The 13,012-nt window shown below is 37.4% G+C and overlaps 1 protein-coding gene across 1 annotated transcript in view; it reads left to right on the top strand.

The window, feature by feature from the left end:
• cep120 (centrosomal protein 120) overlaps positions 1-13,012 on the top strand; it is a 92,479-nt gene that overhangs the window by 22,292 nt on the left and 57,175 nt on the right. Inside the window, exons 8-12 of the mRNA XM_073069497.1 lie at positions 528-774; positions 1,053-1,133; positions 4,636-4,804; positions 6,460-6,609; positions 9,918-10,100. Of these exons, the coding sequence (XP_072925598.1) occupies positions 528-774; positions 1,053-1,133; positions 4,636-4,804; positions 6,460-6,609; positions 9,918-10,100 (830 nt within the window). The remainder of the gene's footprint in view (positions 1-527; positions 775-1,052; positions 1,134-4,635; positions 4,805-6,459; positions 6,610-9,917; positions 10,101-13,012) is intronic.

Raw genomic sequence — 13,012 nt, 5'->3', positions numbered from 1 at the left:
AAATAAGACAAATTGCTGGAAACACTGAAAGGTGGCATCTGCGATAACATTATGACTAATCTGTACAGAGTCCCCTACAAGTTGCTATTCTATTTCTAATTATCTTAAGCCTTCTAAACTTCTGCATGTTATTGACTCCTGCATGTTATTGACTCCATCGGTTCACACTATAAGCAATAAAGTACTACGTAAAATGGTTAGTGATGTTTTTTTTTCCCCTGAACACACTGAGCTTTAATTAGAGTCATCAGTTTACTCAAGTGTTAATTTAAAAAATGCTATTTGTTTTTTCAGTCATGAACAATAATTTCAAAATATAACAATTTTGCATTGAGTTATAATAATTCCAATAAGATATTGGAATTAGTAATTAAAATTCCAAGTGATGTTTTTTGTCCCTTTTAGTTAAGTGTCAAATGGGCCTTCTAAGTGTTGAGGTTCAATTTTTCATTGTTAAAAATTCTTGGGATTTGTAGATGATGTGTAGAGTTTACTTTTCTGTTATTGACTGAATAACATTCTTAAAGCCATCTAGTCCAGTTAAAGTGGAACCTGAACCCAAGTCTCCAGTTATGCAGAGAATTGTATCTCCTCAAACTGCTAAGACTTCCATTCCCGAGCAGTACAAGTCTTCCTTTGCCGAGCAAGCAACAAAGATAGTGGAAGCCGGCAGCATGACTCCTGAGCGCAGTGACTCCCCTCCCAGCAGAGATCAGGCAACAGAAAATGAGGTGAATAGTCTGCAAGAAGACGAGAACCAAAGGACACAGAATGGTGAGTAAAAAAAATAGCAAAGTCAAAATGCAGTATTTCTGTGGTCTTGTAGGAACGTTCGCAGGGCTTACTTTCAGAAGGTCATAAGGTGACTGTGCTGTAGCTTACTGTTGTAATGCTAGGTTGTTCACTTACTCTGATCCATTATTCCATATGGAAATATCCAGTTAGTCCTATTATGTTGAAAATAGCTAATTATCAGGTATCCATATTCTTGCACTGGTGACTAATATAATTTTTCTTTCATCCAACAATGACTGATTTTGATGAGGATACAGTAAAGCAACTAATGGAACAGAATACTGGTTCAGCATTTAATTCCAAACCAAAGTCACCTCGAGCTGCTAAACCTTCCCAAGGTAAGGCTGAGTTTCATACAGTTTCAATTATTTACATAAAATTTGTTTGAAGAGTCTCGTTAACTTTGTATCAATGTAGTGTTCATATTTCATACGGACATGTGTGACAAAATAAGTAATATGAGAGAACACATTTGTCTATTTTCTTACATTTGTATCTTAGTTTTTCAGATCTTGTGCCTTACATGTAAGTTCTTGCATTTTGACATTGACCTTGTCAAATTCTGCTAGATTTTCTGAAAGAGATTACCTTTCATTCTGAATTCTGCAGTATGATATATTAACGTGTCAGATCAATGACCTTTCAGAGACCTATTAACTGTTTTCTCAGATGTTGATGCTCTACTATTTTGAGCATTTAAAGTTACTTTGGCTTTCTAATATTTACAGTTATTTTGCTCTTGGCCAGGATCACATGGCAGTCATTTGTGCTTTTTAAATCAAAAAGGAGAAAAATGCATCCTACTTTTTAACTGCTTTCAGTTGTGTTATATTTTACCATTTTCTATTATCTATTAGCCATGCAGATATTTTCAGAATTTTCATTGATTATTTTGTATTTGATTACAAATATTTTAGTTGGAGCATGTGGCTGTCCATATGTTCTCGTATTGTTGCAGTACTATTTTAAGTATGTAATATTTTATAACGCATTATTAAATTTGTGAAGCTAGAGTTGAAATGCTGCTTGAACGACACACTTTGCAGCTACAATTGGTTTAAAAGTTGCCTGCTTATCAGTGTCTTAAGTAATGCTTTAGTTTGAGAAATACTGTTGAGACTTTTAAAGCTTTTAAGATGCAGTAGGAATAATGTTAGAATTCTGTGAAAGGAAGTGGTAAAGATAAAAAATAATTTTGGAGAGACGTGAATTTATCAAAGGGTAATATAAGGTGGTGTAATTGTGAGGATGTAGTGAGTAGAGTAGGTGAGGGCAGGGCTGTTGATGTGTATTTGGAGTTACAACAAGGCCTCAACTGTTGGACAAAAAATTATTTTAAAAAATTAATTTGTTGGTAGGGTAATATGTTAGTATCTTCTGTGGATTGGTTAATGAATGGAAGTCAGAAAGGAAGAATAAATAAGACACTTTCATGTTGGGGGACTGTGGCCGTTGGCAGTGATAAGCATTCATGCCTGGGGCCTATCAATTAGACCATAAGATATAGCAGCAGAATTAGGCCATTTGGCCCATTGAGTCTGCTCCACCATTTCATCATGGCTGATCCATTTTTTTCTCTTTGTCCCAGTCTCTTGCTTTCTCACTGTATCCCTTCATGCCCTGATCAATCAAGGATCTATCAACCTCTGCCTTAAGAATACATAAAGACTTGGCCTCTACAGCTGCCTGTAGCAAAGAATTCCTCAGATTCATCACTCCCTGACGAAAGAAGGTCCTCCTTATCTCCATTCTAAAAGGACACCCCTCTATTCTGAGGCTGTGTTATCTGGTCTTAGACTCCCACTGTAGGAAACATCCTCTCCACATTCACTTTATTTGATAGATTTCAATGAGGTCACCCCTCATTCTTCTGAACGCTAGTGAATAAAGGCCCAAAGTCATCAAATGCTCTTCATATGACAAGCCATTCAATCCTGAGATCATTTTCATGAAACTCCTTTGAACCCTCTTCAGTTTCAGCGCATCCTTTCTCAGATAAGAGGCCCAAACCTGCTCATGATACTCCAATTGAGGCCTTACCAGTGCTTTATAAAGTTTTGACAATACATCCTTGCTTTTATATTCTAGTCTTTTTGAAGTGGATGCTAATATTGTATTTACCTTCCTCACCACAGACTCAACCTGCAAATTAACATTTAGGGAATCCTGCACAAGAACTTCTAAGTCCCTTCGCACCTCGGTTTTTTGTATTTTCTCTTCATTTAGAAAATAGTCAGCCCTTTCTTTTCTTCTACCAAAGTGCATGACTGTACTGTCATTTCATCTGCCATTTCTTTACCCATCTCCTAATCTGCGTAAGTCTTTCTGTCGCCTGGACTTCTTCAAAACTTCCTGTCCTTCCATCTGTCTTCATCTGGTTTGCAAAGTTTGTAACAAAGCCATCAATTTCGTCATCCAAATCGTTGACACATAAAGTAAAAAGAATTGGTCCCAACACAGACCTCCTCTGGAACATCACTAGTCATTGGCAGCCAGCCAGAAAAGGCTCCCTTTAATCTCACTCTTTGCCTCCTGCCAATCAACCACTGCTTTATCCATGCTAGAATCTTTCCTGTAATACCATGGGCTTGTAGCTTGTTAAGCAGCCTAATGTGTGGCACTTTGTTAAAGGCCTTCTGAAAATCCAAGTACACATCAACCAATTCTCCTTTGTCTATTCTGCTTGTTATTTCTTCAAAGAATTCCAACAGATTTGTCAGGTAATATTTTCCCTTGAGGAAACCCTGCTGACTACGGCCATGTGCCTCCAAAAACCCTAAGACCTTATCCTTAATAATCGATATTGATCTTCCCAACTACTGAGGTCAGACTAACTGGCCTGTAGTTTCCTTTCTTCTACCTCTCTCCCTTCTTGAAGAGTGGAGTGACATTTGCAATTTTCCAGTCTTTTGAAACCACTCCAGAATCCAGTAATTGTTGAAATATCATTACTAATGCCTCCACAATCTCTTCAGCAACCTCGTTCAGAACTCTGGGATGCAAAATTCCTTCAGGGATTCAAGATTGTTTAATGTTATTTCTGGTATACAAGTGTAAAGAAGACAAAATAGTTTCTACTCTGATGCAAGCAGCACAACAAAAAGAAAAAGATCATAGTAATAATAGAAAACACAATAAATGTGAATATGTAAGATGGCACAGATTGTATGTACATGAATAGTTTGTCCATAAAGTAATGCCTGGTACAGGAGTGTCTGTACATAAGGTGACTGTCAGGAAATGATAAAGTAGTGGTGGTTGGGTGTGTGGAGGGGTGGGTTCACAGGTAAAGCTATTGATCAGCCTTACTGCTTGGGGGGAAGTAACTGTTTTTGAGCCTGGTAGTCCTGGTGTGAATGCTGCATAGTCTCCTCCCTGATGTGAGTGGGACAAACAGCCCATGACTAGGGTCGGTGAGTGGGATCCTTCATGATGTTACAGGCTCTTTTCCAGCACCTTTCTGTGTACTTGGCGGGTTGGCTGGAGCCATTGGTGTTGGGTAGTTTTGACTACCCGCTATAAAGTCTTCTTGTCTGCTGCAGTGCTGTTTCCTCTAGCTATCATCTCAAAATAAGGTGTTAACCATTCAGGACAGAAATGAGAGGATTTTTCCCCCCTAAGTGGCAGATGAATATCTAAACTAAAACACAGTTCTGATTTTTCAAAGAGACTGGAGACATCAAAGCAGATTTGTAGGTATTAAGGTAATCGAGAGGTGAAAGATTAGCCAGGATTTTATTGAATAGTGCAGGGAGCAAGAATAGTTAAGTATAACCTTGTTAATTGTCAAATATAAATGTGAATATTTTTATTGTACTTTCTGAAAACTAATGGCAACAGGTCCTGCATTGGATTCACAATTTGGTCACGCTCCTGTTTCAAATGAATCTGATTCTACGTCAGCACCAAAGATCTCCATTCCAGCATCAGCACATCACTTCTGCTTTGCTCTGGATATAAGAAGTATTGCACGGTTGGATGTCAATTTTGCCATTAACTGTATAGTAAGGTAAAAGAATTTAGTTTGAGTTAATTTTTTTCCAAAAGATACAGAAATATTTCCAGTCTTGATGACGTAGGTTACTTAAATTGACAACTGATTTGCTTGTGATCTTATTTATTCATCCTTTGACCACTTTGGGCATCAGTGTAGGTATATTAAAAATATTCAAGAGCTTACTTATTGAGTAGATTATGTGATGGCAAAAAGGAGCCTGGAGTAACAGAAGAGAAAATCATATTTCACAGGATGCATACACTATACAGTATTTGCAATACAACTGTTACTGTGGCCACTCTGTGCTAGAAAGAGCTGTCATTTGTAAGCTTCCTGAAATTGAATGCTGAAAACTTATAAAAGGGTGCATAATGTTTGGCTGTAATTAATCTGACCATCTTGGCTGTGGCCTGGTATTTTGCAAGGACAAGAGAAATAACTGTCAGATGTAAAAACAAACACACAAATGAAATGTTTTTAAACACAAGGTTCTGCAGATGCTGGAAATCCAGAGCAATGCACATAAAATCCAAAGAAGTCATAAGGGGGTTTCTTCCCGCCTTCCTTTCCAGTCCTGATGAAGGGTCTCAGCCAGAAATACCAACTGTTTATTCCTTCCATAGATGCTGCCTGACATCAAAGTTTAAAATAAATTTATTATCCAAGTACTTAACTGTCACCATATATAACTCTGAGAGTCGTTTGCTTGTGGACATATATAGTAAGTCCAAGAAACACAATAGAATCAATGACAAACTTTCTCATACACATTCCTGAATGATGGTGCTCTATTTCCACTTAGTAATGTAGAATGTTTGCAAATTATATTTATTTTGTGATTGAATGATATCTTGTAAATGATAGATTAAATAGATGAGGCTCATGTATTATTATTTATAACAATTAATCATTAACAATATGTTTCTCTTGATATTGAGCAGATATATAATTGGAATGAAGTTTACCACTGTATCAAACACACTATTAATTTTCAGATTATCTATACTCCAGAATCCTGTAAATGTTGAGTTTGGCTTTTACTGTCTTCTCCAGTGTAAACCTTCCTACTTTCCTTTATCATTCTGTTTAGCTTGGATGCCTTTTTTGTTTAATTGTACTTTTCTTCTTTGCAATGCCAGATTGTTACTCTAAACAATCTTCTCGTCAACTAGAAGAGTACAAAAAGTTTAAATAGTTCATGGCTAAATTATTACTTAAACAATGTGGGTTGGGTATACTATCAGATTAAATTAGTGAACCACATCTAAAAATGGTTCATTTTTATTGACTATTCTCTGAATACATCTGCTTATGTTGTGTAAATATGACCTAGAAAAATGATTTACTGTTTTAATGCATAATTCCATTGGGTTCTTTGTGTCTGCTTTACCTTTTAATAAGGTCATGGATAATGTTTTTTCAAATCAATGAGGATACAAACGACAATTTTTTATGTTACAATTTTCAAGTTTCAGAAGGTTTTACATTGGAATAAAATGCTACGGTAATTAACTTCTGCTGTAGATTTAAAATTTAGATTTTGTTGGATGTCAAGGCATCCAAAAATGAGTTTAGTGCTTTTTTTTTTCAAAGTTTTCTGAAATAATTTGTCGGTCTATATTTGTTAATTATGGTGAGACTCTCTTTGCTTTCAATTTGCTGATTAGATACACCTACCCATTTTTTGGTACTGCGGCTCCAATCATCACGAATCCTCCAGTTGAAGTAAAGAAAAATATGGAAGTGATCTTTCCTCAGTCATTTTGTGCATTTGACTTTGCAGTATTACCTCATCAACTGAAAGATACATTTTTCAGGTACAGTTATCAATCATTTTCAGATATTTTATTCTATTACACTATTATGCAAAAAGTCTTAGGCATGTATATATAGTTAGGGTGCTTAAGACTTTTGTAGAGAACTGGTAATTTTATGTATTGCACTGTACTGCTGCTGCAGAGATAAATTTCATGATATGAAAAATGATAAACATGATTCTGATATAACTCTTTTGTGGTTTGAGAGTGGGAAGGAGAATCATGGTTGGGAAAAGGGGAAGGGAGTGGGAAATGCCAGAGAGACATTCTTTAATGATAAATAAATCAATTGTTTGGAATCAAATTACTTGCTTTGTGTTTCAGGGCTGGGAGAATCTGCAACCCTGTCCCTGGCACTCCTTCTCGGCCCCCTGTCCCACACCCCTCCTGTGTCACTCTAGCCTTACCGTCCTCAACCTCCTTTTCTCCCACCAGAGTTACAAACTCACTGCTCCACACTGACAAATACAGTACTATGCAAAAGTTTTGGAAACACTAGCTATATAAATGTGCTCAAGACTTCTGTACAGTACTGTACTTAAAAGAACATAAATAATTATACTCCCTTACGAGTCATGAACTAAACATGTACTTGTTTTCCTTAATACCATATTACTCTGCTGGGAAAATTTAGGTCAATGAACTGAAAATTGCAGCGAATTCTGATGTTTAAATTTGGTTTGACATTTGAGAAATTGCTGTTTTCACTGGATACACTGGATTAATGTTCAGAGATCTGGATTATTGACCAGAAGATCAAAATTGAATCCTACTTTAGCATCTGGGGAATTTACTTGCAAAAACTTGAATAAAAAGCTGATATAATTTAAGTTGACTTTGAAACTACATTGATATTATGTACATGATTACACAAAGGAAATTTGCTATCCTGAACTGGCCTTGACCATATATTTACTCCAGCTCCAGCAATGTAATTGACTATTAGCTCAAATAATGTCTTAGCCAGCAATGTCCACCTCCCATGAATGAATTTACCGTAGATTTCGCACTACAGAGCACACCTGATTAAAAGCCGCTGGCTCTAATTTTAGAAAGAAAATCAATTTTGTACTTGTACAAGCCGCACCGGATTTTCGGCCGCAGGTGTCCCACGTTGTAATATGAGATATTTACACAGAAAGATATTACACGTGAGGATTTTTTAACTTTTAATTAAATCCATATGGTAACATAAACAAATACATATTGCAAATGCTTTTTTTCGAACCGTGCCTGTAACGCGGCTACTTTTAAATATACGTTGCGTATACTTTTTTACTGAACAACATTCCAATATCTCCTAACGACTGGTAAAAAATATATATACTGCAGCCTACCAGGAAAAGTTATTGATCGCCTTTAACTTAAAAGCAGCGTTCGCTCAGATCTAATGCCGCTCGCGTAATGCGCTCGCCCCCCCTCCTTCCCGTTTCTCCAAACCGGTATTTTTCCCACAAGACGCGGCGAAACCGGGTGTGATGTCATAGCATCCCGCGATGTAGTACAGAAAACAAATATAGTTAAAACACTTCTAACTTTAACTAGAAAATGAATTACTAAGCAAAAATATTATAAACTAAATAACTGCCATAAAGGCAGCACAATGCTTTTCTTCGAGTGTTTTCCATGTTGATGAGGGTGAGTACAAATGACTGATTTACAATAATTTAATTGTGAAAGTGCGCTTGATTTATCGTACAATTTCATTGGACCTCTGTGAACTACTCATCAATTTTATTGGTCTACTGTTACGAGGCAAAATGTTTTTGGCGGCATGAAAAAAAATCATGAATTAGCCGCACCGTAGTAAAGGCCGCAGTGTTCAAAGCTGTTCAAAATGTGGGGAAAAAGTAGCGGCTTATAATCCGACATCTACGGTAAATAAATGTGGTGTCCTGTGATACTGAATTGTAGTAGGTGATAATGCTGTCTTTGAATGAGCTATTCAGTTTTGTTCTCTCTGTTCTGCAAACATTTCCAATTTAAGTATAATTTATCTGCTCCTTTGAAGTTAGCAATTTTTGATATGAGGATTTCCTTTTTTTCTGAAGTTATGTTATTTTTCGGGTCTTCTCCAAACGGTGGTAATTTCATGTGTGCCACCTACCTTCTGAGGTATTTAAGTGTCTGCTATTCATGTATGAATCTTGCAATTGCTGCTGGGGTATTCACCTTTGGAGAATTTATTGAGGCTACTCGTGCTGATTCCCCTCAGAGTATTTAGCTTATTCTTTTCTGGATAACAAAGTTATTAATTTGAAATTAGAAAATGAGAATCCTGTTTTGAACTTGATTTTTTAAAAAAAAATCTACTGTGCTAATATTATGCCAAGTTAGATCATTCAACATTAATTTCAGCACCTAACATTTTGTTTCTTGTCCTTTGGGTTTTGTTCTAAAATTTAATACAGTGTATTCCAGTTAATTGGCCCATTGGTTAATCGAGTCAGCTGCCTATTTGGGACCACTCTTAAAGAACAAAAACTAATCAAGAAAATAGCTGTAACTCCCTTTGTTTATTTGGGACACTATACCGCTTAAGTGAGACAGGAGACTGTTGCTGAACAATTTCTAAGTCACATGCACTTGTGTGGCTGTTAGGCAGTGCGTTGTGCTTGGAGTGAATAGTTTTAAAATAACATTTGTTGCATGTGTTTGTGTTTGAAAAGCAACGATTTCTATCACTGATAGTTGCCGAGAAATAAGCAATAAAACATTTCAGAACTGTTTTGCTCACTATGGTTTTAAATATCTGGAGATCCCAGAAACAGCCAGGAATGAAAATGTAACAGTTTAGGAACTACAAAGAATATGAAGGTGTCTACAAACATCTTGAAGGCTATGACGTAAATGAAGATTTGGAGGATGCAACCATCAAAAGCATTGTATGAAAGCAGTCCATTATCTGCACTGGTTGCCTATGCTGATTTTGTTCATTTAGTCAATCAAAAACACGCCAGTGTACACTGGATGAATTCTTCTGTCAATAACTATTAGCAACTAATACATAGTTTTAAAGTACTATAGTGGTAATGTTTTAATTTGTTCTCTATTTCATTTAAGTATATAATGTGTTACTCAGTTCAACGGAGTTTTGTCTTTTAATACCTTTTTTAGTTACTTCCAAGAAACTGGCCAATTGGGGCCGCTGCTTAATTAGGCCAAAATGTACTGGTCCTGATGTGTCCCAAATAACCAGAATCCACTGTAATATTAGTTTCTAATTTTGCAGTGTTATTTGAGCTTGATTTTAAATAAGAACATACCAGTTGATATGCTATATTCTGAGATTTATTTTCTTTCTGTAGGTTGCCCTTGTTAATTGAAGTATGGCACAAGGATAAAATGACTAAAGATCTGCTGTTGGGTGTAGCAAGACTGAAGCTGTCAAATGTTCTAACAGCAGATAAAACCCGCTTCTTGGGTCCATCAGGTGATCAGTGCTGGCGCCAAACCTATAGTGAAAGGATTCCAGTTATATCAGCACAAGGGCAAGTATGATTTGCTGATTTAGTACTCTAAATCATTAACATGAACAATAGTTACATATTCACAATCCCATGTATATGTGTATTACATAGGAGGTTGAGATTTGTTTTCGTCTTCCTATCCTTATCTTTCACAGGTTGCAACAACATGAATTTTTATCACCAGGAATTTTTTGTGTGTAATCTCTAGATTTGTTACGTGGTCTGAACTGCAACTTTAAGGCAATATTACCATGAATGAAACTGAGCCATTTACTTTTGCAAATATCTATCGAAAATATTTTCCTGGGTGTTTTATTATTTTTGTTTTAACAGCTTTTAATTTCCTGCTTTTATTTTTGTCTTGGTGCATTAACATTTGGAATTTATGAAGCTTGCATGTCTTTGTGCCCTGCTCTCTTTATCCATTGAATTTGATCAAATCTAATGTAACTCTTAATACTTCATTGATTTTCCAAGAAACAATTTCAATCAAACAACTTTAATCAATGTACAGTTTCGACAGCGTCACAATACACTTTTCATTAATTACTCAACTTAGTTGTTGGATCTAAAAAAAACAAATGTCTTTGGATCAAAGATGAATCAGAAAACTCTGAAGAAAATGGCAGATAAGAAACAAACAATTTCTTCTGCCTTACCCTTGTTCCTCTGTGGATCCTTCAAATTGGCAAGTACTATGGTGCATTTTTGCAAACTCAGAAATTGGGTGATCATTGTACACAAGTCACCTGACCTGTAATTTAGTTGAAGAAGTTAGTTAAAATTTTACGTTTCAGCATGAGAACTTGACAGACTCTTGATTTTTGGCAAGGTTTGTACAATCAAATATAGATGATAGATTATACATTACATTGACTTAGCTTCCTACAAGTTTTGCTCTGCCATTTGGTCAGGGAGCAGCTTTTTGCTAAGGTTGTATGTTTTTTCAATATTAGTGGTAGAAAGAAATTATCAGATTTGCAAACAATATTGGAAAATGATCATCCAGTAATCTCCATGTCACTGTGTGATGGCATATTGAGTGAAGCTGCACTAGGGGGCAGTGTTCACATGCCTTTCCAGTCATACTGCTGTAGTAATTTGTGCTGCTGGTTGTTGCTTGTTGACTTAGCTGAATGATTAAGCTTGTGCTATACCTTCCATAATAATAATGTTGTCATTTGATAAGGTATTTCGTAAGGTCCCTCACGATAGTTTGATTCAGAAGGTAAAGATGCAAGGGATTCAGAGTGAACTGCAAGATTAGATTGCCCATAGAAGACAGAAACATAGAAAACCTACAACACTATACAGGCCCTTTGGCCCAAAAAGCTGTGCCAAACATGTCCTTACCTTAGAAATTACCTACGGTTACCCATAGCCCTCTATTTTACTGAGCTCCATGTACCTATCCAGGAGTCTCTTAAACTTAAAAGACCCTATTATATCCACCCCCACCACCGTCGCTGGCAGCCCATTCCATGCACTCACCACTCTGCGTACGAAAACTTAGCCCTGACATCTCCTCTGTACCTACTTCCAAGCACCTTAAAACTGTGCCTTCTTGTGCTAGCCATTCCAGCCCTGGAAAAAAGCCTCTTGACTATCCACACGATCAATGCCTCTCATCATCTTAGACACCTTTATCAGGTCACCTCTCATCCTTTGTCGCTCCAAGGAAAAAAGGCTGAGTTCACTCAATCTGTTCTCATAAGACATGCTCCCCAATCCAGGCAACATCCTTGTAAATCTCCTCTGCACCCTTTCTATGGTTTCCACGTCCTTCCACTAGTGAGGTGACCAGAATTGAGCACAGTACTCCAAGTGGGGTCTGACCGAGGTCTTGTATAGCTGCAACGTTACCTCCCGGCTCCTAAACTCAATCTCACGATTGATGAAGGCCAATACACCATATGCTTTCTTAACCACAGAGTCAACTTGTGCAGCCTTTTTGAGTGTCCTGTGGACTCGGACCCCAAGGTCCCTCTGATCCACACTGCCAAGAGTCTACCATTAATACTATATTCTGCCATCATATTTGACCTATAAAAATGTACCACCTCACACTTACCTCGATTGAACACCATCTGCCACTTCTCAGCCCAGTTTTGCATCCTATCAATGTCCCACTGTAACCTCTGACAGCCCTCCACACTATCCACAACACCCCAAACCTTTGTGTCATTAGCAAATTTATTAACCCATCCCTTCACTTCTTCATCCAGGTCTTTTATAAAAATCATGAAGAGCAGGGGTCCCAGTACGGATCCTTGAGGCACTGGTGACCGACCTCCAATCCGCATATGATCCGTCTACAACCACTCTTTGCGTTCTGTAGGCAAGCCAGTTCTGGATCCATAGAGCAATGTCCCCTTGGATCCCATGCTTCCTTACTTTCTCAATAAGCCTTCCATGGGGTACCTTGTCAAATGCCTTGCTGAAATCCATATACACTACGTCTACGGCTCTACCTTCATCAATATCACATCCTGAAAAAATTCAATCAGGCTCATAAGACACGACCTGCTTTTGACAAAGCCATGCTGACTATTGCTAATCATATTATGCCTTTCCAGATGTTCATAAATCCTGCCTCTTAGGATCTTCTCCATCAACTTACTAACCACTGAAGTAAGATTTCCTAGGCTATCTCTACTCCCTTTCTTGAATAATGGAACAACATCTGCAATCCTCCAATCTTCTGGACTCTCTCCCATCCCCATTGATGATGCAAGGATCATTGCCAGAGGCTCAACAATCTCCCCTCGCCTCCCACAGTAGCCTGGGGTACATATCACCCGGTCCCGGTGACTTATCCAACTTGATGCTTTCCAAAAGCTCCAGCACATCCTCTTTCTTAATATCTACATGCTCAAGCTTTTCAGTCCATTGTAAGTCATCCCATCCCTGGGGTACTTCTTGTTCACTGTAAG

Source organism: Hemitrygon akajei, chromosome 2, assembly GCF_048418815.1.
Source record: "Hemitrygon akajei chromosome 2, sHemAka1.3, whole genome shotgun sequence".
NCBI classification, from domain to species: Eukaryota; Metazoa; Chordata; class Chondrichthyes; order Myliobatiformes; family Dasyatidae; genus Hemitrygon; species Hemitrygon akajei.
This window is presented reverse-complemented; position numbering and strand designations above follow the sequence as displayed.